The sequence below is a fragment of the Erinaceus europaeus genome, chromosome 2, assembly GCF_950295315.1.
Source record: "Erinaceus europaeus chromosome 2, mEriEur2.1, whole genome shotgun sequence".
Classification (NCBI taxonomy): Eukaryota; Metazoa; Chordata; class Mammalia; order Eulipotyphla; family Erinaceidae; genus Erinaceus; species Erinaceus europaeus.
This window is the reverse complement of record NC_080163.1, coordinates 75344353-75371964: the sequence shown is the minus strand read 5'-3', so window position 1 is coordinate 75371964 and position 27612 is coordinate 75344353. Positions and strand designations below refer to the sequence as shown.

General features: G+C 40.6%; 1 protein-coding gene across 1 annotated transcript; it reads left to right on the top strand.

Annotated features, from left to right (window-relative positions):
- Nucleotides 1-144: 144 nt before the first annotated feature.
- Nucleotides 145-12373, top strand: LEPROTL1 (leptin receptor overlapping transcript like 1). The gene is made up of 4 exons (XM_007532132.3): nucleotides 145-420; nucleotides 6153-6228; nucleotides 8928-9114; nucleotides 10084-12373. The coding sequence occupies exons 1-4, from the start codon at nucleotides 405-407 to the stop codon at nucleotides 10198-10200; spliced, it is 396 nt and encodes a 131-aa protein (XP_007532194.1). The 5' UTR covers nucleotides 145-404; the 3' UTR covers nucleotides 10201-12373.
- The last annotated feature ends 15239 nt before the right edge of the window (nucleotides 12374-27612 follow it).

Below are 27612 nucleotides of genomic sequence, written 5' to 3'. Positions count from 1 at the left end.
CCGCAGGTGCTTCCCAAAGGCCGCCTGTCAGTCGCGATCGCTTCTCTTAAGAACTCGGGAGCTTCTGCTGGATAAGCGTGGTGCCAGCAGCATAAACTTCCCGCCCACCCGGAGGCTTAGCCCGGGACTGGATCCCGCCCCGCCCCGGAAACCCAGACCCGAGAGGAAAGCCTCAGATACCGGAGATTAAGCGGTAGAGGCCAAAGAGAGAGAAAGAAGGGGTCGGCCTCACAAGTGTCAGCCTCGCGAAGCGAACCCCGCGCCCCCCGCGCCAGCGTGAGCCGCCGGCGGAAGTGCTGCGTCGTGCACTTCCGGGTGTTGTCTGGACGCCTCCGCCGAGAGTCTCCGGTCCCCCGGCTGCCGCCGCCGCCTCGGGTCCTAGAGCCAGGAGCGACGTCACCGCCATGGCCGGCATCAAAGGTGGGCCTGGGATGATGCGGCAGGGAGGGGGAGCGAGGGACTGGGTGGCTGCTGGGAGAGAAGAGGTGGAGGAGCGCCACAGTGTCCCACCCCCACCCACTCCCGCACGCAGCTTCTCTGGCCCGAGCGCACGCCCCGGAGGTCCCTGCGCCCCCGAGACACCCCGGACCCCCGCAGGGGCCTCTGGGAGCGGAGGTGGGCGCGGCGCCCCTCCCCCGTCTCCCGACCCCCGACCCCTGGGAAAGGACTGCCTGCACGGCGGCTTCCCGGGCATCTCGGGCTGAGCGCCCCACTTTCTGCTCATCTCTGCAGTGTCTCTGCCACCCCAGGCCCCCTCGAATAAAGACGAAAGTGGGCTTCAGGAGTCCCGCAGAGACTTGGAGCACCTTTCGCAGGAGAGTTTGCATTGGAAAGCGAGTGGGGTTTGGGGGACGGGCTTGGAGGCTGCTGGGGGCGTCAGTGCTGGGAGGTGCCTGCGCCCCTGCCCACCGGCAGGTCTCCCGGGGCTGCACCCAGGCGAGTCTGGTAGACTGTCGCTCTGCCAGTGCTCAGGGGCGCAGCTTGCAGACACCTCCGCTTTTAGCATCGGGGCTTGACAAGCTCTCAAAAGATGCTTCCTTTTTTTTTTTTTTTTTTTTTGTAATCTGTTTTATTGGAGCCAAAACCCTGCAAACGATCTTTCCCACACACACCCCTCCAGCATTTGCTATCTTCTCTTGTCACAGTTGCACCTTGACACACGTCCAAGTTGTACTGCAGCTTTGTTCAAGAAAAAAATAGTGTTCAAACTTAGTAGGGGGGGAGTCCTCATTTACTCGCAGGTTTTTCTTGAGGTTTTTAACCAAGCGTTTGGCAGTTTTTGTTGGTGTGACTAGAAGCAGGTACCACGAACCTGCATCTTGGTGGAGAGTTCCTTTGATTTCCTGAACTGCAGCTTTTTAGAAGGGGCTAGGCAAGCAGGACCTGATGAGCTTTGGTGGCGGTTTTTTGCTGTGTAGTTAACTTACTGGAGGACAGCTTTTATTGAGCTGCTTTTCCAGTCACATTTCTAGCGTTTGTGATTTTTAACATCTGGAAACATTTCATTTCCCATATAAAGCGCCATCTGAAATATTTTCCAGTCTCCTTTAAAAATTTTAAAAGCCTTGTATGGGTGGCAGCTATGTTAAGATAGTGCCAGTTACCCTGGTCTTTTCCATGTTTCTTTTTTTTCCCCCCCAGTTTCTAAAGTATAGGAGTCTGCCTCTTAATTTTGTAATTCCTTCTCCAGACCTACATAAATATTCAGCAGGTACAAGTGTCATGTCTCAGATAGAACTATACCAACATTTCTAGTTTCAGTAAGCTTTTCTGACAGTTTTACTTCTCTGGATTTGTTTCCTTGACCTGTCATCTTTACATTGGGGAAGAGTATTGCTATTGTTGAAGTTCATCACTTATTTCTTGAGTTATTTAATCATTCTGTTGTTATCCATTGGATTTTCCCAGTAATTCTCACGGAGCTAATCCATTCTCTTGCTCTTCTTAGTAGTCACAGAACCACCACCTTGCCTGTATAGAGAGTTTAGATAATTGGGCTGTTCCATCCCTAGCCCAGGGACTTTGGGAGGAGAAACCAGTGTCATCTAAGTTTTGCTTCAAATATTGCATCACTCATTACAGTAAAAATTCTTGTTTTGTTAATGTGTCATATAGGACAACTGCTTATAGAACAGTGATGAAATTTGTATATAATTCAGCCTAGTCCATTTATTTCATAAGACAGGAGAAACTTTACAAAATTTGAGAACATTTTTGAGCAATCAACAACCCCCTCCCCCATTTTTGTCTTTTCCTATATGACTGGGAGGTAAGATACCACATAAAATTATTTTTATACTATTTTAGTTTCTTATTTTAAAAACAGAAGTCATCTTTTATTAACTTTTAAAGAGTGTGCTCAAATAATTTAGACTTTGTTTCTTGATGATAAGGACATAAATAATTGCTATCTACTATAGAATGTAGTTAACCCTCAGAAGACCATTAATGTTCTAAGACTATTTTCATCCTGACCAAGACTACCACAGTAGGTATACTTTTTGAGATTTTTTCCACCTGGTTAATTTTTTTTTTTTCAGTTTCTTCCTCCTGACAGAAGGCAAGTCATGCTAATATACAGCTTTATTTCTCATTTGTTTTAATATGGGGAATAAGATATTCAGTTTTTTTAATGTCAAAAGAAGACTGATAGTTAACAGTAATCGCTTCTGGGAAAAGAAAACTGATTCTCAATTTGGTTCTGTGTACATGAATTGCCTACTGGAAACTATATTTAAATAAGCATAAGTGATTCCTTCAATAATTTTTTTTTTAGCTTTTTGCAACTAGAGTTATTAATGGGATTTTGCACCTGCACAACATCTCCATTATTCCTGGACACTACTATTGTTGTTACTGTTATTAAACAGAATGTGAGAAACAAGGAGAGCCCTGCTACACACTAGTTAAGCTTCTTCCACTTTAAATGGGAACCAGAGGTGTCGGCTGTGACTCGGGGAGAGAGAGAGAGAGAGAGAGGAGATCCGGAGCGGAGCGGAGAGGGAACAATTCTTTATTCGATTGGGCACCTCAAGAGTTGGGTGAGAGCGCAGTGGTTTGGGCCACGTGGAGCTAGCCAAAATGGCCACCTCGCACAGCACTCTTTTCTGCCTCTAACCACCAAGGTGAAGAGCAGGCAAGAGAGAGGGACAGAAGAAGAAGGGATTTATAGGGAAAAAACCAGGAGTGACGAGCCAGGACAGGATTGGTTGGGAAGGGCACTTGGAGAATATCATATTAACTCTCTCTGGAACAGGCACTAACCTGAGGGGACATCTGCACAGCAAGGGGCTTGAACCCCTAGTCCTTGTGCATCATAACTTGTGTGTTTTAATGGATTAGCCACCACCTGATCCTCCTTAATTTTTATTTCACCAAAAATGTCTCTCTTACACAGTAAGCCTAAGGGTTTGTTTATAAAGAATTTTAACTTTTGTAAAATCTTTTTTGTCTTTTTGGTGACCTTTGTTTCCTCCAGAATTTTTTAAAAACGACAGCTGTAATAACTGAACAAAAGAGTAGCAAAGTATGCAAAGGGCTCTGCACTTGGTTGTCCTTTTGCCTGGAATGGTCCCTACAAACACCTACATAATTTACTTCACCATGTCATCACATAGATTTCTGCTCAGATGTCACCTCTTCAAAGACACCTTCTTGTGCCATCATATTTAGAATAGCAGCCCCATCCTCTCACTCTACCTGATTCTTTTCATAGCACTAGACATTGTTGGTTTTATTTTTTCGTTGCTCTCTGGCATTAAGGATAATGTATGATACACACTGCCTACGCAGTAGATATTTGTTGAGTGAGTATAACAATGTGACATGATAGTGATTGGTCTGTTCAGGAGGTTTGGAAAAACTTCCCCTACAGGTGGGGAGCTGGGGCCTTGAACCGGGATCCTTATGCAGGTCCTTGTGCTTTGCACCACATGTGCTTAACCAGCTGCGCTACCGCCCAACTCCCTGTCTTGATCTTTTATAGAGATGTAATTTGTACCATGTGATAGAGTAAAACTTTAATTTTTGGTTTGTATATATGAACTTTTATTTTGGCGACTTCTAAACGTCTTGCAGCTTCTTCTTTTTTTTTTTTTTTTTTCTTTTTGCCATTACTAGTGTTGATGGGGCTGGGTGCCTGCATGAGGATTCCACTGTTTCTGATGGCCGTTTTTTCCTTATTTTATCGTATTTTATTTTTTATTTTATAGGACAGAGAAATTGAGAGGTAAAGGGGAGATAAAAAGGGGGAAAGACATCTGCTTCAGCACTAGTGGAGCTTCCTCCTGCAGGTGGGGAGCAGGGGGTTAAACCCAGGTCCTTGTACATGGTAATGTGTGAACTCAATCAGTTGCATCACTGCCACCCCTTGACTCTTGAATTGCATCATTTTTGTTAAGGTTAACAGACTACATTTTTTTTCTTTTTTGTTACAGCCCTTGTTGTTGTTATTGTTATTATTGCCATTGATGTTGTTGGATAAGATAGAGGGAAATCGAGAGAGATGGGGAGACAGAGGGGGGAGAGAGAAGACACCTGCAGACCTGCTTCACCACCTGTGAAGTAACCCCCCTGCAGGTAGGGAGCCGGGGCCTCGAACTGGGATCCTTATGCCAGTCCCTGCACTTTGTGCCATGTGCGCTTAACCCACTGCGCTACTGCCCGACCCCCAGACTACATCTTTTTTTTTTTAAAAGCTCTATGCCACTACACTTGTAGAAATAGCAGATTATATAAAACTTAAAATAAATTGATTACAAGGCCAGGAACTAGTTCATCTGGTTAGAGTACCAAGCACTGGAAACTGAGTTTGAGCCCACTGGAGAAGCTCCATGGATAATAAAATGTCCTGTAATATCTCTTTCCTTTTCCTCTTTCTCTCTCTCCAAAATAATGAAAGAAAAATTTGTCTTGGGGAGGCGGTATTGCAATATTTTAGTACCACATTTAAAAAATAACTTGATCATTTGGTTGGTTTTTTTTGTATTGTCTTGTTTTGCTTAATTCTTGGCCACTTGGTTATGCCTATTCAAGAAAGCTATTTCTGCTGGTCAATATATGTGAAAACACTTTGTAATGTGAGCACTTAACCAGGTGTGCCACTGCCTGGTCCCTGGAAAACACTTTATAAAATTTGCTTTTTGTAAGAGTTTGTGTGATTTTCAAAATGTGTCTGTCACTTCTGATCGAGTGCTCATACAGCGATGCAGCAGAAGGATCGTACCTGTTATCCCGCATGTTTTCTGATGTGTAGTTTAGGGGAGAAAACCCAGCTATTTCACATGCTTTTAAAAAAATCTAACAAACGCAACTGATTAAGAATCATTAGCTACAGCTATCCTTGGACATTTTATTCTTATCCTTTTTGTACATGTTGGGAGTATATATTCAAGAAATAGGAACTGACCTGGAACATTTTTCCCATATATAGAATGAGGCTTCTGAGTTCACTAAGGCTGAAAATACTGTTTGTCAAGACTGTAATGATCTATGGAGTAGTAGAACACTGATGTCTAATTGATCTTGTGGACTGGGAAAGAGTATTTTGTAGACACCTGTTTCAGGGAGATGAGAAGTTGCACCCATCTGTCATAACTATATTGTAAACCAATAATCCCCACCACCCCCACTCTCCCCTGCAAACTGGGGGAGAAAGTAGAACCAGTAACTAGAGATGTGGTGCATACATAGTAGATTCTGGCTTTGAAAAATCATTATTGTGGCACCAGTGGTGGCGCACCTGGTTGAGCATATGTGTTACAATGCGCGTGGTCCTGGGTTCAAGCCCCTGATCCCCATCTGCAGGGGGAAAGCTTCAGGAGTGATGAAGCAGTGCTGCAGGTGTCTCTCTCTGTCTCTCCCTTCCTCTCAATTTCTGGCTGTCTCTATCCAATAAACAAAGATAATAATTTTTTTTTTAAAAAAAGAAAAATAATTATCACTATTTTGCTTTGAGAAATTGATTCTAAATCAAATGCTTTTGAATATAACTTGCTTTTAAAACATTTGGGTTTATATGCCTGTGTGCGGTTTGTCTTGCTTTTTGTTTCTGAAATCACAAGTGATGTTTAGACTGCTAGTAGTAATAGTAATACAAGTAATATAAATGTCATTTAATTGATATTCATTCTGACTTTTTGTTTACTTTGCAGCTTTAATTAGTTTGTCCTTTGGAGGAGCAATTGGGCTGATGTTTTTGATGCTTGGGTGTGCCCTTCCAAAATACAAGTATGTAAAATTGTTTTGTTTTTTTTTTGATTCTGTAAAGATACAAATTTCCTATGTTTAAAGCTTAAAAAAGAATGTTTTAGTAGCATAGAAGTAATTCTGATAAATGTCCATTTATCAAAGAAAAACCCTTTATATGTCCTCATTTAAATTTTGTTTGTAAAGATTTTAGAATGCAAAGTTACAAAAAGGGGGTTAAGAGTTCACCAGTAGAGCACACACCTTACCATGTGCACTGTTTTGGGTTGGAGCCCTGGTACCACATGGCAATTTTTTGGATGATGAAGCAGTTGTACTGTAATAATTTTCCTGTCTGAGTGTATATCTATTTCTCTCTTAGAAAAATAATAGAAAATGGTATGGGGGATGCCATTCATTGGCATTACAATGTAGGAGGTCCAGAGAATACTCCCTGATTATGCAGACGAAAGAAAGAAAGAAAGAAAGAAAGAAAGAAAGAAAGAAAGAAAGAAAGAAAGAAAGAAAGAAAGAGAAAGAAAGAAAGAAGAGAAGAGAAAAGAAAAAAGAAAAGCAAAGCACGTATAAGGGTCTGGGTTTATGCCTTCCAGCCCCCTCCTGCAATGGGGACTACTTCATGAGCAGTGAAGCAGTGCTGATGGTTTCTAGCCCTGGCTCCCCACCTACAGGGGAGATACTTTACAAGTGGTGAAGTAGGTCTGCAAGTGTGTACCTTTCTCCCTCCCTCTCTCAACCTCTCTCTGTCCTATCCAATAAAATGGAAAAAATGATTGCCAGAAGCAGTGGCACACCAAGCCCCAGTGATAACCCTGGAGGCAAAATATATATATATATATGGCCAGACCTTCCACCTACTGCACCCCATAATGATCCTGCATCCATACTTGCAGAGGGATAATGAATAGGAAAACTTCCAATGGAGGAGATGAGATACGAAACTCTGATGGTGGGAATTGTGTGGAATTGTACCCCTCTTATCAATCATTATTAAATCAATTTATATATTATCAAAAGCTGGGAAATTGTGCAGTCACATCTGCCATGTTGTCCCCTCAGGCTACTGCTAGTTCCCACGAGAGTTGGGACATTCTCGGAGTGCCTGTTCCCGCCATGTTGTGCCCTCAGGGCATTGTCTATTTCCCCACGATATTTGGAGTGCTTTGCTTACTCCTCCCCCCTCCCATTCTCACAAGAGTTATCATCCTATCCTGGAGTGCTGTGGTTACTCCTCCCCCTTCCCATTCTCCGAAAGCTGCTCCTATAAAAGCCCTTCTTCTTCCACACCTCAGCTCTCTTGCCAGCGCTCCACTTCAGTGTTCAGACGCAGGAAAGGTTACTGCGTGAGGCGGCCATTTTCGCTACCTCCACGTGGCCCAACCTGCTTCTCTAGCACCCAACTCTGAGGTGCCAGCGCAAATAAAGATTTGTGTTCCCTCTTCGCTCCAGACCTCCTCTCTCTCTTCTCTGCGGCCTGCACAACAACAATCAAAGCCAGGAAATATTAGTACAGTGGAATTAGTCTATGGAATAAAAACCTTTTTCCCTTTTTTGATGTCAGGAATTGAAATCAGGGCATTATCCATTCAAGGCATTGTGTTCTATTACAGAGCTATACCCCTGTTCCCAAAGCCATCTGTTTTTGTTGTGATAAATTTTATATTCTGACTGAAAAGTTTCAAATACTGCATTCACCTTATTTTCTGTTATCTGATCTTAGTATTTTGGGAGTTCTAGTGACCTAAGGAATATTTGGAGGTATTCCAGGGAGATACTAAAATAGAATATGATAAATAAGTGAAAGACGTGAATCTTAATTTTTTAATTACTATGTTTACTTTCCAGATGACTCTTTATGAACTGAAATGAATAATTGGGGGTATTGAGTCTAACTGTTACAGATTGTTTTGTTTGTTTTGGACAGAGTGAAAAAGACCACAGCACCAGGCAGGGGGGTAAATAGCATAATGGTTATACAAAGAGACTCTCATGCCTGAGGCTTCAAAGTCCCAGGTTCAGTTCCCCCAACCCACCATAAGCCCAAACTGAGAAGTACTCTAGTAAAAATTTAAAAAATAGAATTAAAAAAAAAAAAGCACCAAAGCTTCCTTCAGTGCAGTAGGGACTTGGCTGGGTTGCACACATGTCACAGCAGTATACCCAAATGAGCTGTTTTACTGGCCCAATTTACAAAGCATTTTTTTCCTTACAATCATTTTTTCATAACTGACCTTAGAAACACTGTGGCTCTTTTCTCTCTCTCCCTCTCCCCCTCCCCCTTTCTTTCTCTCTTTTCCTTAATCAGAGAACTGCTCAGCTTTGACTTTGGTGATGCTGAGGATTGAATCATGCCTTAGGCATGAAAGTCTTTTTGTATCACTACTTTGCTATCTACCCAGCCCTAAATCTCTTTTCAATGTTTAAATTATACCTTATTTTTTCAAGTATTTATTTGTATAAGAGAAACCAAAGTACCACTCAGCTCTGGCATTTGCAGTGCTATAGTGTTGCAACTGAGGCCTCTTTAAGTCTCAGACATGCCGGCCTGTGCTCTAATATTGAGCTATCACCTGACCCTGCAACTTTGTTTTCAACTGTATCATGTTTTGTACTTGGCCATATTAATCTCTTGGTTTTTAATAAGAAAAATTATAGTTTGTATTCTGTATATAGGAAATAGCTTAGTGTAAACTACACTAATTTATTTTTTTTCTTTTTCCTAGCCAATACTGGCCCCTCTTTGTCTTATTTTTCTATATCCTTTCACCTATACCATACTGCATAGCAAGAAGATTAGTGGATGATACAGATGCTATGAGTAATGCTTGTAAGGAGCTCGCCATATTTCTTACAACAGGCATTGTTGTCTCAGCTTTTGGACTCCCAATTGTATTTGCCAGGGCACATCTGGTAAGTGGACACTCTTCTAGTAGTGGCTTTATATTAGCCTGAGCTAAATTTTTCTCAGGAGAAAGTTCTTTTGTTAAGTGACATGAAAGAGAAGTGAAAGACATAGCAGCCTAGAAAATATAGATTAGAAAGCTCACTTTTATTACTGTTAACTGATAAAAATGCCACTGGAGGACATGACAGGTATGCGGCAACAGTTGGTTCTCTCAGTCAGATTTGGACACATAAACTCATCCACTGCTGCATAACTACAGACTTGCCATGTATAACTTAAAATATAGAAAAAATGAGATTTTGTGATCTCTGCAGTGGAGAGATACAAAGAAAGGAGGAAGCAGCTAAGAAGCAACATACATTTCTTATATACGCTCGTCATTCTCTCAATCTCCCCAGTTACCTGTGTCTCAGGTAGAGAAGACATATATGGCCACCTTTCTATATAGAGCAATACACCACTCTCAGCCACCCCCACCCACTTAAAATAAAGTACATAAGGTGGCCTGTGAGGTGGCACAGTGACTAGAGTACTGCGCTTGGAAACATAGATTCCAACTTCACTTCCTGGCATTTCATGTGCCAGTTTGATAGTCTGGTCCTCCTTGTTTTTTTAGTTAATAAGTATGTAGATCTTAGAGTCAGTTTAAAGAAATGCTTACAAGAGTGTTTTCATCTCAAGTGATTTAAATTTAATCTGCTCTCTAGATGAAATTTTTGATTCACTAAGAAAGAAATAGAGTAAATATATGTACAAGCAGAAGATTGTAGAATTCTATGCTTCTTCCTCATAGCCCAGAAGTTAAGTTTACTTTCGAACAATTATCTCTTCTGGAACCAAACACAAATGAAAACAGCAAAGTTGAGATATAAAGTATTTTCAGTTGCATGTAAGTTATTACAAACTTTATTTTAGATCATGGTTGCTACACAAGAGCCTTCATTGCTTTTCATAAGTATATCTTATTTCCACAGATTGAGTGGGGAGCTTGTGCACTTGTTCTCACAGGAAATACAGTCATCTTTGCAACAATACTAGGCTTTTTCTTGGTCTTTGGAAGCAATGATGACTTCAGCTGGCAGCAGTGGTGAAAAGAATTTCTGAACTATGGTCAAGTGGACTTGTCTTTTATTGGTCATCCATGCACACAGGAGATGGGGCAATAATGCTGAACGGTAGAGCAAGCCTCTTAGGGGGTATTCTAGGTGCTCCCTTCTCACTTTTATTGTAAGCATACTATTTTCACAAGGACTTACTGAAGGATTAAAAGGACTTTCTCTTTCGGAAAAACTTGATTGATTTCACATTTAACTATAGTATGCTTTTGGTTGTGTCCTGCTGAATTTAAATACTTATATGTTTTCCCTGTTTCATTTTCTTTTTTAAATCAATATACAATGTTAAATACTTTTTAAGTATAATAACTATTTACATTGTTTAGGAATTCAGAATTCTGCTGGCTGTATTACTGAGCTAAAGTACATCTGTTCTCAAAATTATTTAACCTCCATTATTTCAAAAAGTTAAAAATAAGTTTTCAGTCAGGATCACATTGCTCCCAATTTTATGCAAACCTGCAGGCCATTGGCATAAATTTATATACTATATACTCAGAGCAAATATAGCTGCATTTATACCTCAGAGGGGCCAAATACTAATTCCCTTGCTCTCCATAATGTTGCTGGTTTTGCCAGTAAGCTGGTGTTTTGTGTATTGGAAATTATTTTATGAAATTGCTATAAAAGAATGCTGTCCTTCTTAATTATTAGAATTTATTGTTAAACTTTAAGATAAGAGTATAAGAACAGATTTTTGAGGTGTGGTTTTTATTTATGTTTATTATAGTTACAGTAGAGTAAATTGCATTGTGAGGAGAAAAGGTGTTGAAATTCCATTTTTTGAATCCTGTTTCTATTTATAAGTGAAATTTTTGATCTTCTGTCAGCCTCTCCTGTTTAACCCTGGGTAAAATGGACATACATGGAACTACTACTGATAGGGGAAAGTTATGTGTTTGCATCATAATATGCCAGAAAACCTTTCCCTGCTTACTCCTTTTAACTTATTTTGTATGTTGTATATATTGAGTAAAACAGCTTTTCAAATATAGCGAAATAACACTTTAAATTAGAAGTGTTTCACTTACCTGGAAAGTAATTGCTATGCCATACATTTCAGAGTGCCCCTGCCCCGCAAGGCCTTGATGCAGTTAGCAAGTAACTTGTTAGTCTTGCAAATAATTCATGCATTTACGACTTAAAATTTAGACTACGGTAAATGTAGCTTTTATTCTCTAAAGTTCTATATGTAATTTTAAAATATTTAAGACAGCTTTCTTGTATACCTCTCAAGTTTTGTTTATTTCATCATGATAGATTACTGTTTCCTTTCAGATGACATTTATTGTGTGAATTAATGCAAGGTAGCCAAATTCAGCTGGATAGCAGCTTGAGTCACAAACCTGACCAAAAGACTCCTAGTAACCAGGCGTTATAAATTGTAGTAGCCAATTTGCTTCTCAGAGTTATCAGTACTATTTTCAGAAACTAGTTATGAAAACTTTCAGGTGATCTGAGAATATTTTGTTAACCTTTGTATGTTAATTCAGCATACTATATAAAAATTGTTTTGCCTTCAGACAAAACAGAGTAATCATGACAGCTGTCTTGTTGTTTTGTAACGTTTATTTCTCAAGAAAATGGGAACAATTTTTGGGTTTGTTCAGCTTTTTACTAAAGATGCCTAACAGCCACTGGTTTTATTGCTGATCCCTAGTTACTTCTGGCAGTGAAATGGGAAGCAGGATATGCACAGGGCTGAACCGTTTACTCAGACTAAAAATGGCTTACGGTGTGACATGGTCTACTAAAAGGTGAAAGTACAGGTTACACAAGAATTAGATGACCAGTGATACAATTTGGAACTCTGTTCCTGTGATCTACTTGATATTTTTTTTAGAAGGTACATTCCCCAGTCCTTTCCTGTTTTTTGTCTTAGAATTTCAGTGCAGTACACTGTTACTGGTTTATTCATTTGGCTATAGACTCTTTTTTCTAACAGTTGCATATTCTTTCTGTATACTAGTTGCATTGGCAGCATTGTGTCTTTGACCTTGCACACTAGCTTGACATAGTGCTGTCTTGGATTTCTAGGCTAGTTACTTGAGGTGTGAATCTTCCATAGAATATGCACTGATACTGCATTGCCATTCTTCTATGGAAAGGAAACTTTTGATGATGAAACAATAAAGATTTTAAATATCTACTTAAGTTTGTGGGTGTTTTTTAAATAAAAATATACAGCCATTTCAGTGCCTGAAGTGCATTAACCATTTTAACAAAGTGATATAAAACAAGTATGGTTTTAGTTAAATATATATATATATATATAATATGTATATATATATATATATATATATATATATGTAGAAATATTCCAGAATGAAATGAAAACCATAGTAATAAAAAGTTACAATCATTTTGAATAATAGCAAAAGAATAGTAATCTGAGGAAGTATAATTTTTACCTATTTGTTCTTACGCCAGTCCTTGGCTTTTCGCCATGTGCGCTTAACCCACTGTGCAACAACCCGGCCTCCATGAACCCACTGTTTTAGATAGACACCATGGCAGAGAAGCTTCCCCAGTGCCATCGAATTTTAATGTGGTATACTGAGGGCTCTAACTTGGACTGGCTATATAGAAAAGTAGGCTCACTCATAGGTGAGCTATTTCACTGTCTCCCTTCCTAAGGGGAATTAGGTGAAGGGCTCCAACTGTGTAATGGCACAAAAATTTTTGGTCATAAGTTTAATGAGTTGTATACTAGAGAATCATAATATTGTAAATCAATGTTAAATAGTAAGAATAAAAATATTAAGGAGAAGAAGAATACTCTGGGAATAGTGGAATCATGCAGCCAGGAAGCCACAGCAAAGCACTGGTGGCAGTGAATCAATAAATAATCAGATTCTAAATGTCTGTTCTAATATGATTTGGGGTTTGTTAAAATAATCCAATCTCTGTAGAGAACTGCATTAATGACAAGATTAATGTTTTCTGATGAGCGTCATGCCGCTTTAATACTTACAGTTATAACTTTGTAATGTCCTCTCAGTGAAGATTAGGAAACTCTTATTTTGTTACAGACATCCTAATTTTCTGACATTCTCAGGAAATAGAATATATTCTACAGAACAAATATTCCAGATAACTGAAGCCTAACTCAAAGAAAAATATTTGTTTCATTTACTACTTTTTTTTACTAGTGACTTAATAGCTTTACGGAATGGTAAGGTTTCAACCTTTGTCTTAACTTTTTTTTTTTTATGAAAGTATTAAATGAACAGTATTCTTTTCAAAAAAAAAATATGTATATATGTGAGAAAGAGAGAACGGGGGCTGGGGTTCAAGCCCCCGCTCCCTACCTGCAGAGGGTACGTTTCACAAGTGGTGAAGCAAGTCTGCAGGTGTCTTTCTCTTCTTCTCTGTATCCCCACTCCTCTCAATTTCTCTCTGTCCTTTCAAATAAAAAAATAATAAATGGAAAATTTTTGGCCATCAGGAGCTATGGATTTGTTGTGCAGGCACCAAGCCCCAGCAATAACGGTACTGGCAATAAAATGTAAATAATAATAAATTAGAAAGAACCAGAGCATCACTTTGCTAGCTTTAGGAACTCATACTTGAGAGTCCAGCGTGCCACATTCCAGACCGCAAATATTCTTTTATGCTGACTTAAAATCTGTTAACACATTAAATTTTTTCTTAGTGATTTAGGATTGTCATGAGTTAATTTTCCATTTTAAAAAACTAATTTCTTAGTGAAAGAGGAAGAGTAGAGAAAACCAGGACATCACCCTGCACATGTAATGCCAACGGCCAAACGCAGGAACTCAGACTTCAGAGTCCAGCACTTCATCCACTGAGTCACCCCCTTGCACTGTTGTTTTCTCCTATTTTAAGTGACCCCAGACATGTATTTTTCCTGAGTTGTGCTTTTGCTATTTTTTTAACAACTTAGTATTTGTTCCTAGCACTCCTTTATAATTTTGTACTGTACAGTATATTAGGAAGAATGTAACATTACTAGGGGTTAAAAATAAGGTAACCAAACTGAATCTGTTATATAATATTTCTGGACACTCAGTGGAGGTATTTATTTGTAAATTCCAGTCAAGGGTAATAAAACAGAGAGATACCCTAAAAAACCTTTCCATGAGTGAAAAGAACCTAATGTATTGTTGGGGGAGGGAGGGGACAGAGGTTTGAGGGAAATGACTCAGCAGAGGAGAAAATGGAGCTCCATAGAATAGAAGAGTGCTTTGATGTCTCCTCTCAAACGCTCATAAAAGTATAAAATTGGTAGTAGGGGGTTAGTGCAGCAGGTTAAGCACACAAGGACAAGGTGTAAGGATCCCCACCTGCAGGGGAGTCACTTCACAGGGGGTGAAGCTGGTCTGCATGTGTCTATCTTTCCCCCTCCTCTCTCCATTTCTTTCTGTCCTAACAATGACATCAGTAACAACAACAATAATAACTACAACAATAAAAGAGGGAAAATAAATATTAAAAATTAACATTAAAATATATATATATGTATAATTGAGGGATCAGACAGTGGAACACTTAGTAGCGCAGACATGTTACAATGCACAAGAACTCAGGTTCAAGCCCCACCTGCAGGGGGGGAAGCTTCACATATCTGTGTCTATCCAAAAAAAATTTTTTTTTTAATAAAATGGAGTGAATTTCCTGTTCTCTTGTGACAGGTTTGCTACTAGCAAATAAGATCAAGGTGGTGTGAGCATCTTCTCTAGAACAGCATTCTGACCTTCAGCTTCTGGGGATCAGAAGGCAATTCTGGCACTTTCATCTCTGAATCCCAAATACAATGGGGAAGTGAAAGATGGTGAAATTTGAGGCATACCTTAAAGGAATGACTGAGCAAAATTGCTGATGAACTGTGTGGGAGAGAGGAGCCAATTCAGTTATCAAGTTTTTGATTGTTCATGTCAGGGGGTGGAAATAGGAAAGGAGTGAAGGAGGCAGGTGGTAGTACAGCGGGTTAAGCACACAGCGTGAAGTGCAAGGACCGGCATAAGAATCCAGGTTCGAGACCCAGCTCCCCACCTGCAGGGGGAGTTGCTTCACAGGCAGTGAAGCAGGTCTGCAAGTGTCTGTCTTTCTTGTCCCCTCTCTGCCCCTCCTCTCTCAATTTCTCCCTCTCTGTCCAACAACAGCAATGGCAACAATAACAAGGGGGGGGGCGGGTGAAGGGAGAATGGCCTCCAAGGAGCAGTGGATTTGTAGTGCAAGCACAGAGCACCAGCGATAACCCTGGAGGCAAAAAAAAAAAAAGAAAAGAAAGAAAGGAAAGTGAAGAGGAGTTACGAAGGTCTGGGCCACATGTCCAAGCTACAGGTTTATCATATCTGCTTCTTATCCAGGAAAAACCATCTACAATGCTATGGACAACTTAACCTTGTCATTATTTTATTAATTTTTTGAGGGTTGACATGGATGGCAGCAGAGATACTGACTCCAGTGGGCAAAGGAGTGAGACTTCCTGAACTTCTGTATCCTCCTCCTACTGGATGTGTACCTTAGCCATAGTACTGTCATTCCCACATCTCTAGAGTGAAGATGACAACAGTACCTCCTTCATAAAGTGGTTATGCAGCTTAACTGCAACATGCAGAATGTTCAAAATGACAGTGATTGTTAAATGTTAGCCACTATTACTTTGTTACCAGCTCTCTGTGCTGCTAAGCAATTCCTCTTTTTTTTTTTTTTTGAATATTTATTCCCTTTTGTTGCCCTTGTTTTTGATTGTTGTAGTTATTATTGTTATTGATGTTGTCATTGAATAGGACAGAGAGAAATGGAGAGAGGAGGGGAAGAGAGAGGGGGAGAGAAAGATAGGCACCTGCAGACCTGCTTCACCGCCTGTGAAGCGGCTCCCCGCCTGCAGGGGAGTCGGGGGCTCGAACCAGGATCCTTACGCTGGTCCTTTGCACCACCTGCACTTAACCTGCACTACCACCCAACTCCCGCAATTCCCTCTTCTTATACAAGTAGGAAAAAAAACTGAGGCAGGGTTGTTGCTGGGACTCTGTCGGCACTACAAATCCACTGCTTCCAGGGGCATCACCCTCCCCTTATTTACTTTTTTTTACTATTTTATTGGATGTCACAAAGAAATTGAAAGAGGAGACAGGGAGAGACAAGACACCTGCAGACCTGGTTCACTGCTTGTGAAGCATCCTCCCTTGCAGTTGAGAGCAGGGGCTTGAACTCTGGTTCTTCTGAAGGTCCTTGTGCATAATTCTATACTCACTTAACCAGGTGCACTACCGCCCAGATTTCCATCCCCCTGCAAAAAAAAAAATAGTTAAAAAAAATTAACTGCCCAGTCTTTTATTATTTTTTATTAGTGATTTACAAAATTAAAAATAATGGGTACAATTCCATACCATACCCACCACCAGGGTTCTGTGTTCCCGTTCCCTCCACTGGAAACTTCAGTGGTTACCCCAAGGTCACAGATATGGGCTGTTATTTCTGTGATGATCTGTAATAGCCATTATATATATGTATATATATATATATATATATATATATATATATACACAGATCACTATAGAAATAATAGTTAACTCAAACCTGATTTTTTTGCCTTTTTTTTTCCTACAGGGTTATCACTGAGGCTTGAACCGGGATCCTTGTGTAGGTCCTTATGCTTTGTACATGTGTCCTTAACCAGGTGCACCATCGATGCCACACACACCCCATTTTTTCTTATGGTCCTGCCTTTTCTTCCTTTTTAAATCACACTTACATCTATTACTACTTCTAAATGTCTTTCCTTTATTCTTCTTCTCTGGTTGTAACTGGGTTTCGAAGCCCTCTAGTCATCTTCCCCCTCCATGGGATGCTATCTTATTCTTTATCCCTCTCTGGGAGTATGGACCAAAATTTCTTATAGGGTACAGAATGTGGAAGGTCTGGCTTCTGTAATTGCTTCTCCACTGGAAATGGGTGTTTGTCAATCCCCAGCCTGTTTCTATCTTTCCCTAGTGGGGTAGGGCTCTGGAGAGGTGAGGTTCCTGGGTACAGTAGTGAGGTTGTCTGCCTAGGGAAGTCAAGATAGAATCATAGTAGCACCTTTAACTTAATGTCTGAAAAGCAGTAAGTTATGAGGCAGGACAAAATGTTTAATAAATGGGAATCAAAAAGTAGGAATAGAGCAGGTGAGAATAGAGATTTTAGGGTGGGAAGAAACTAGAAATTCTTTAGATGTCTTGCTAGTGGCCCATGACTTTAGTATTTTTGCCTGAACTTGATAGTTAACATGAGCTAAAAATATTATCTGGGAAGATGATATAAGAATTGAGAGTAGAACTAGAAAGCTGGATTAGGGCATAGAGTAGCTCCAAATTTAAAAAATATGTGAAAACAATTAACTCTTTACAACATCAATCGGACCCAGGGCCCATATAGATTTGTATGCAGTGCAAGGACCTGTTTAACCTCTGAGTCTCTGTCAGTCTGAGCTCACAGTCCATGGTCACAGCTGGGAACATCCTAGGCTGCACTCATTTCTTGACCAGTCTTCCTCTAGTAGCAATGTAGAATGACCCAGCCTACCTTTGGAGAGTGGGGCAGTATCTACCATTGCTACTTCATAGTGGGAGTAAGGTCCTGGAGAGGCCCACAAGTGAGCTTATAATGATGTTCCTGATGGAAGTGACCAGTGATGGTGGAGAGAGGGGTCTATTAATGGTCTAGGCCCATTGTACCTAATGGTGAATCCTAGAATTCCTTGTCCAGGGCCCCAGGTAATGGGGTGACATGGTAGTAAACAAAGAGATCGCCATTAAATAAGCCAGTCTCTTGCCCTTTTCCAGCTTTTATAGTCCCTTCTTTATCTGATGAGTTTGGATTTTTCTTTTTTTAATTTTTTTAAGATTTTATTTATTTATGAGAAAGATAGGAAGAGAGAGAAGGAACCAGACATCACTCCGGCACATGTGCTGCCGGGGATTGAACACAGGTCCTCATGCTTGAGAGTCCAACGCTTATCACTGCACCACCTCCAGGACCACAGAGCTTGGATTTTTCTTCCAGCTGCAAAGTGTTGAGTGTCATTTGTTGTATCCAAATTGGCCTGTGGAATCTGACCTCAAGTTGGGGAGGAAACACACCTAAAATTTTAGTGGGATCTAAGCCTTGAGTTTTACTACATTTACTTGTTTGATAATTCTAACAAAGGTTGTCATCAAAACAATAATTGTCCTATATCTGAATATATATACACACACACACACACAGTATAACGTAACTCTTGGCTAATTGTATACCTTTTTTCTTTGAGTGGAGAAGTAATTACAAAAGTCAGAACTCCCACCTATTGCACCCCAACAGAGAGTTTTGGTTCATACTCCCAGAAGAGAAGAAATACTAGAGGAAGATAACCAGAGGACTTTGAGTTCCAATTCCATCAGGACCTGGAAAGAGAAGAGGAAAAAAAGGGGGACATTCAAAAGTAGCACTAGGTGTAGGTGTGACTTGGAAAGGGAACTCAGGGCCATAAGTAAGAAATGGGCAAATATATATAAATATAGATAGTTACAGAAATAATAGTCAATCTATATCTGTGACCTGAGAGAATGACTACATTTTCCAATGAAGGAAATGGGCACACAGAACTCTGGTAGTGGGAACAGTGTAGAATTATACCCCTGTTGTCTCATAATTTTACCAAATCAATATTGTCACTAATAAAATTTTTAAAAATACAACAGCTAGATTCTAAGACAAATGCCCCCAGAAAATCAGTCAGAATCATAGCAATTTTATGACTAATACGGAAGTCATATGTAAAGGAAAGGGTGTCAATACTAATTTGTGAGAAATACATATAAGTACAAAAACATTATGGCTGTCTTATCTGTTTATTTTCCTGCCAGGGTTATTGCTGGGGTATGGTGCCGGCATAACTTTACCACTCCTGACAGCCATTTTTTTTCCCTTTCTTCTAGATAGATGGTCAAAGACAGACATAGAGAGACAAAGATAGGAGAGATACCACAGCACTACTCCAGCACTAGTGAAACATCCCCTCCATTACAGGCACTCCCATGCAGTGGCCCAGGGCTCAAACCTGCACCTTCTCAAGATAATGTGTGCACTCTGCTAGGTAAACCTCCTGTTGACCCCCCCCTTTTTTTTAATGTAGGGTTAGAGGATGAACCTAGGGCCTCCTTCATGCAGAACACCACACAGGCTTTTTTTTTTTTTTTTTAAGAGATATGGACACACAGAAAGGAGAGCCAGCATACCACCACTCTACCATCTATGTAGCCCTCCTGGTACCATCCCTAGTGCTTCCATATGGTTCTGGAGCTTGACTTCAGGACCTCACACTCAGTGAGATGTGTGCTCTATTGAGCAAGCTAACTCTCAACCCCTATGGTTGGTTTATTTATTTATTTATTTATTTAAAAAAGGAGACATTAACAAAACCATAGGATAGGAGGGGTACAACTCCACACGGTTCCTACCACCAGATCTCCATATCCCATCCCCTCTCCTGATAGCTTTCCCATTCTCTATCCCTCTGGGAGCGTGGACCCAGGGTCATTGTGGGTTGCAAAAGGTAGAAGGTCTGACTTCTGTAATTGCTTCCCTGCTGAACATGGGCGTTGACTGGTCATTCCATACTCCCAGTCTGCTTCTCTCTTTCCCTAGTAAGATGGGTCTCTGGGGAAGCGGAGCTCCAGGGCACATTGGTGGGGTCTTCGGTCCAGGGAAACCTGGCCGGCATCCTGATGGCATCTGGAACTTGGTGGCTGAAAAGAGAGTTAACATACAAAGCCAAACAAATTGTTGAACAATTACTGACCTAGAGGCTGGAATAGTGCAGATGAAGTGTTGGGGGTTACTCACTACAGACTATTGTGTACTTTTGCTTTCAGTTATATATTTTTCCCTAGTTTATGGGCATGTGTGAACTTATGCTCTATCTCAGGGGACCTGGACTATATATAGGTTTGGGGACTTTATTGGGGAGTGGACCACCTGGAATGGAATTAGAGAATACTATGAAAGGAAAGGTCTCACCTGAGTGATGAAGCTGAAGGGTTGTCATTCCACACCTGAAGTCTCTGGTCACAGTCTGAGGTGAACCATACTGAGGTGGCACTCATTGCATTGATTATGTTGGGCTTGGCAGATGCAATATTATTTGATATGAATTGAGAGAAGCATGCAGAAAAGTGTGCCCCACCCTAAGGTTCCAGGACTGGGGGAAATACAGGTTCTATAGTGGAAATGTGAGGTTCCTGCTGTCTTAGGGTTCAAGAAGACAATGGATAGTTATTGTTATCATCACATTATTTGGTAATTGGGTTAACTTTGAAAAGTCACTTTGTTAAGATTTGCTGTATAATACCCAACATCTTGTATATAACTGTGCCACCAGTTGCTTCTGTTCTCCCTGGTCTAGGCTTTTGAGAAAGTCAACATATCAAAGACTCAGCCTATGTATTAAAAAGACTCAGTCTGTGTTTTAAAAAGTTTGAGACATACAATCAATTTTCCCCTCTCATATTAATTAAATAGTGATGTATATGACTACAAATTAATAGGAGTGTACATAAACACCATTCCCACCACCAAAAGACTGTGTCCCATCTCACCCACCCACCCACCTCCCGCCGCCCCGGGAAGCCGAATGTCCACACTCACTCTCACCACAGGGTTTTTACTTTGGTGCCCTACTCTAGATTTAGTCAAATCTGCTTTTAGTTTCCCTTTCTGTTCTTCTTTCTCAACTTCTTTTGATGAGTGGGATCATCCCATACTCATCTTTATCTTTCTGACTTAGGTCACTTAACATAATTCCTTCTAGCTCTGTACAAGATGGGTCAGAGAAGGTGGGTTCATTGTTCTTAATAGCTTTGTAGTATCCCTATGGTTTCTATCTCTAGAATACACAATCTGCCTCAGAATTTTAAGTTGTTCACTTTATGTGGGCTTTATGTTAATTTAGTATTTAATTTTTTCCCCAACAATGTGTCATAGTTTTTTAAAAATATATATATATTTATTCCCTTTTGTTTCCCTTGATATTTTATTGTTGTAGTTATTGATGTCATTGTTGTTGGATAGGACAGAGAGAAATGAGAGGAAGGGAAGACAGAGAGGGGGAGAGAAAGATAGACACCTGCAAACCTGCTTCACCGCTTGTGAAGCAACTCCCCTGCAGGTGGGAAGCCCGGGGCTTGAACCAGTATCCTTACGCCAGTCCTTGCACGTTGTGCCACCTGCGCTTAACCCACTGCACTACCACCCAATTCCCCAGTTTTTAACCATAAAATTCTTATGTTTACCCTTAGATATTTTGAATTTTCTGCTCTCCTACTTGCATATTCTCTCACTTTCTCAAACCTAAAGTTTGAAATATATCTGCATGCTTCTCAGGTCTTCCCTTCTTCCAGCTTAGAAAAATCTTTTCAGATCTTTATTAATTCAGTCACAAAATACATGAACTATGTGATTTCAAACAGCAGGAAGTAATGTTAAGCAAGCAAAGCAGGGTAAAGAGATGGGAAAGATGAAGGAGAAGGAGGCACTAAACAAGGTCAGTCCCCCTGATGAGGCGTCATTTGAGCAGAGGCCTGAGTGATGTGAAGGAATAATCAGATGTAGATCTGGGTGAGAGTCAGAGCAGAGCAATTCAAAGCTCAGGAGTAAGGTAGGTTTATTGTCTTAGCAAGAATGTAACATAACTGGGATGTAGTGCAAAATCAAATGCCTGAAGGCAAGCTGGTGAGACTGGCAGGTAAATAGCACATCTTTTATAATCTAACCTTAGATGTGACCTTTCATGACCTCTGCTGCACAGTATTTGTCACATAGACCAATCTCCATGGAACCTGGGAAAATGTGAATATCAGACTGGGGAGGAGGTTTAGGAGGTCATTTTAGCTACTCAATAATTGGAGGGGGGCAGGAGGTGGTTGAATGCACAAGGACCTTAGTTCAAGCCCCAGCCCTCCTCCCTTGCAGAACAGCAGTATACAAGCATTGAAGTGCTGCAAGTGTCTTTCTCCCTTCTATCTCCCACTTTCCTCTTGATTTCTCTGTTTCTATTCAATAAAATAATAATAATAATTTTTTTTCCTTTTTTGTTGCCTTTGTTTTATTGTTGTAATTATTATTGTTGTTGATGTCCTTGTGGGATAGGACAGAGAGAAATGGAGAAAGGGGAAGACAGGGGGAGAGACAGACTCCTGCAGACCTGCTTCACTGCCTGTGAAGAAATTCCCCTGCGGGTGGGGAGCCAGGGCTCAACAGGGATCCTTACTCCAGTCCTTGTGCTTCTCACCACGTGCGCTTAGCCTGCTGCACTACCGCCTGGCCCCCATAAAATCTCCTTTTAAAAATGATATTTTTGCAGATTTTTGTTCTTTCTATTAGGTACTAAGGAAAAGGAATCCCTTAATCTGATGTCACTTAGTCACATTTGCCCAGTAATCTTTTGCATATTGTTTTCATAGATATTTTCAAACTTACACAGAAATAGAATATATGGGACTCCTGTGTCCACACTATCCAACTTCAACAATTTTCAACATGTGGTTGATAGCCACATGGGGACACATGTACCTATACCAGAAAAGATTACCTCCTATGTTTACATATATTCATAGTGGTGAGTCCATCTAAACACTCCATTAATAACACTCAGACTAACTCAGACTAACTTTGTAACTAATTCAGAGCATCAATTCCACACTCAGACTATATGAGCCACACAAATCCCCTGCAAGAAAAAACACATAGCCCAATCGCTGAGCTGCTGCTGCTGACTCAGCAGCCTGCCACTGAAGCCCCTCAAGTCTTATGCTCTATTTCTATGGAGAAAAAGAAACTTCCACTCTTTTGCTCCCTTTGCTTGTTGGGAAATTGTGCAGATGTGGTTGAGCTTGGAAGGGCTCACAAAGCACCCTGCATCCCTGATATTATGGCCTGTCCTTTTATTATCTACATATCAGTCTTCTGCTTTGTCTTACAAATGACTAAAGGTCTCTTTCCTATATCCCCCCCCACACACACAAGGTATTGCTAATCCTGCCAGTTGAATCCCTAGCAACAATTGCTGGGGAGGTCCATACCATTCCCGGCCCCCTTCTCCACCCGTCCTAACCATGTATTGTCAAGCCACTTCCGTTTCTGTCTTTTGGCTCTTCCATGTCCCAACCTGGAGGAGGGTGGGTGTGCAGACGGAGAGACTGACACTGGCCATTGTGGTTGGCACCACATGGCTTAACCAGATGTGCTACCGATGATGCTGGGAAGCTCAGATAAATAAAGATTTGAATTGTCCTGCCGCCACAAGCTTGGTTCCTGGGTCATCTCTTGCGTGCTACGCTAGCCCTTTGCTGATGCAAATCAGGGTGATCATCTGCTTCTGACCACTAAACCCATGTAAGAATTCAACAGAGAAATGGCAGGAAGACCATTACTACTGCCCAAGAAACCACTGATGATTATGATTATGATAAAAAAGAAAACAGAAGGATTTTAAAATGAAAATTTGCCAGGGGCTGGGTGGTAGCTCTGTGGGTTAAGTGCACATGACACTAAGCACAAGGAACAGTGTAAGGATACTGGTTCTGATCCCCTGGTTCCCCATCTGCAGAGGGTGTCGATTCACAGACAGTGAAGCAGGTCTGCTTCTCCTCCTCTGTCTTTTCCTCTCTTGATTTCTCTTTGTCCTGTCCAACAGTAACAACAGCAATGGCAACAATAACAAGGGCAACAAAACGGAAAAAATGGCCTGCAGGAGCAGTGGATTTGTAGTGCAGGCACGGAGCCCCAGCAATAACCCCTGGAGGGGGGAAAAAAAAAAAAGAAAAAAGTAATTGCCTGCAATGACATAACTGAGAATCCAGAATATGGAGAAGTAATACAGCTACAGGGCAACCAGAACCAGAACAGCTTGTTCATCATAGAAGTTGAGTTGGCTAAGGATGACCAGCTTAAGGTTAAGTTCAAGAGCTTTAAATGCTTTTGGCTCATTGATGCATAGTGAAGATTTCCTTGCAATGAATAAAATTTCCTTTTTGTCCCTTGACACTTGACACAAGTTTGAAAACTTCACAACTTATACAGTGTAGTTATTTGGGGTGTGTTTTTAACTTGGCCTAGTATAATTTCTCCATACAATAAACCAAAAAGAGCCAAAAAGAAAAAAAAAACATAAATATATATACATATATCTGTATACATATAAACATATATATATATATACGTAAGTATATATTTCTCAACTATTGTAGCTTTAAAAGAAATGTCTGAAGAAATAAATACAGCAAAAACGAAGGAAGGCAAAAACCACTTCCTTATAAATAATCTGACCTCTCTTATCAAATATTGTTGATGAACTGTTCTAGGAAATGAGATCCAGAGCTGATTAATATTATAAGAATTCAGCAGCTATCAGTTGCCAAATATAGACTGAGAAATTAAGGTTATTATTCAGAAAAGGGAAGTTAATAGTTTTATTAGTAAAGGAATTATTATTAGAGAAATAATTGTTTCCTCTTTTTTTAGTGATCTACAAAAATATTACTGCTTTTTTCATATGGTGGGAAATAAGTGGAAGGAACATTACAAAGTCAATTGTTTAATAAAGAACCTTGAATATTCAACAGATTTTCTTCAATTTCTTCCTGCAAAGCTCTTGCTGAATAGAAATAAATTGGAAGAGCTTTTTTTATGTTCAGTGTGTTGAAAAATAGACAAAGCATTTATGCAACCATAACTCTTTGGGATTTGAAGTTAAATGATAGGTGCTGCGAGATAAAGCACCCAGTTGAATGCACACTGTACAAGGACCTAGGTTCAAGCCTCCAGTTCCTATCTTTAAAGGGGAAATTTCATGAGTGATTAAGCAGGACTATAACTATCTACCTCCCTATCCTCTCTCAATTTCTCTATGTCCTGAAAGATGACTATGGGTTGATCCCACTCATAGATAGAAACTAATAAATAAGAACAAAAGGAAAAACAAAGCAAAACTTGCACTGGGTAGGTGTATTGCATTAAAGTAAAGGACTCTGGGGCAGCAGAGAGTGTTCAAGTCCTGGAACTTAATGGTGGAGGAGGATCCAGGTGAGGGGTAGAGTGTTATGTGGAAAACTGACAAATGTTACACATGTGAAAAGAAACTACTGTATTTTACTGTTGACTGTAAACCATTAATCCTCCAATAAAGAAAACAGGGCCTGGTGGTGGCACACCTGGTTGGATGCATATGTTACAATGAGCAAGGACCCAGGTTTGAGCCCCTGGTAGCCACCTGCAAGGGGAAAGCTACATGGGCGGTGAAGCAGGGCTGCAGGTGTGTCTCTGTCTCTCTGTTTCCCCTCCCCCTCTCCATTTCTGGCTGTCTTTGCCCAATAAATAAAGATAATAAAAAAAATTTTTAAAGAAAAAAATTCTGTTCTATCAAATCAAACAAATAAATATATTAAATTATTTTAAAGAAGAAATTAAGGAAAATTTCACTCAGCTCCTTTTGAGGCTCTCTGGAAAGCTTGAACTCTGAAGACAGAGAGGGTTAGAGAAAGATAGACACCTGCCCCAGTTTCCCACCTGCTATAGACACTGCTTGTGAAGTGACTCCCCTGCAGGTGGGGAACCAGGGGCTCGAACCAGGATCCCTACACTGGTCCTTGTGCTTTGTGCCATGTGCACTTAACCTGTTGCGCTACCACCCCACCCAATGGGCCTGTTTTCATGGACCACTTCACCCTAAGTATTTGGCTTACCACATCAAACTAACTTGTTCAAGATTACTGACTGAAGCATGGGAGCTACTGGCCCCTTTCATGCCTTTGTTGATAAGCATGATCTGTCAAAATACTTCTCTGTGTGGGTCAACAAATGGGACAAAAGAAGACAGAAAATGTAATGGTCTGGGAGTCACTTCAAGATTAAGCAAGTAGAACATCGGGCCTGGTTCTAGAAGCAGGGACAAAGTCATGAGATTAGTAATAGGAGAGGTTAGTAAGGAGCTGCTGCCAGTCATGCAGCAAAAGATATTTGTGAGTAAATGCCCAGGGGCTTGGGTGACAGAATCAGTAGCTGAAGGAAAGGAAAGCTAATGTTGCTAATTGCTAGAGGAACAGCTGGGACAGGAGTGGGAAACTGAAACAGTTAAGTCCCATCAAGGTAAACAAGGACTGGAAGGCACATTCTGTTTTCTACCCTTCTGGTAGCAGGATTTCCTCTATGCAGACAGATGGCTTCCAGTCTACATCCTTGCCTCTGTCCCTTAGATTAATTCCCTCAAGTCATTTGTTTTTACTGTCCAGCTAAATGAAATAACATCTATAAGATGCAAATAGATGGGCCAGGAGATGGCCCATCCAGTGGAGTGCACACTTCACGATGCACATGAATCCACATTTGAGCCCCTGACCATAGTATGGAAGTACCACACAAAGGAGAAGCTCTAACAAGTGGCGGAGCGGAGTTGTGGTGTCTCTAGTTCTCTATTTCTCTTCTCTTCTCTGCCTCTCACCCTCTATCAAAAAAAAAAAAAAAAGTCCTTTGGTAACAGTTAAATTGTGCAGGAACAAAGCCCCAGTGAAGCTCTGTCAGAAAAAAAAAAATTAATAGAAAAGGAAGGAAGTAAATGTGGTTTAACATATCAGAGGAACAGAAATTACTAGTGATCATGATTTAGAAGCCAAATCATACTGTAAAAGATTTTACTAGCCAACTTCATTTATTAATTTGTTCCTGAATAGAAAGTTCAAACTGGTTACAGTTCAGAAGGCCAATTAACCAAGAGGCAAGAATTAGTGTGAGAAAAGTAGATTTAATCATATGCTGACAAAAGCAGCATAGTTATGCCCAAAAGCTACCGTACTCTCAGACTGGGGCCCAGGGGTGATCAAGGTTCAGTGCGGGAGAAGAGAATCAGTCATGAAACCATCCGACTGATGTAAAGGGTTTTCATAAGACAGGAAGGGGTCCTGTCATGAGGACTGAATCATCTCATGTTTCACATAAATGTTGCCTTCACACCAAAGCTCTACATCCTTTCAGACATCCCCAGCACCAGTTTGATAGCTTGATAAAGTAGAAACACAGCTCCACGTCCCCAGAGACCCACCCTACTAGGGAAAGAGAGAGGCAGACTGGGAGTATGAACCAACCAGTCAACGTCCATGTTCAGCGGGGAAGCAATTATAGAAGCCAGACCTTCCACCTTCTGCAGCCCACAACAACCCTGTGTCCATGCTCCCAGAGGGATAGAGAATGGGAAAGCTATCAGGGGAGGGGATGGGATATGGAGATTGGGTGGTGGGAATTGTGTGGAACTGTACCCCTCCTGTCCTATGGTTTTGTTAATTTATCCTTTCTTAAATAAAAAAATAAATTTAAAAAAAGTAGAAACACTAATTTCTAGGGAGAGTTATC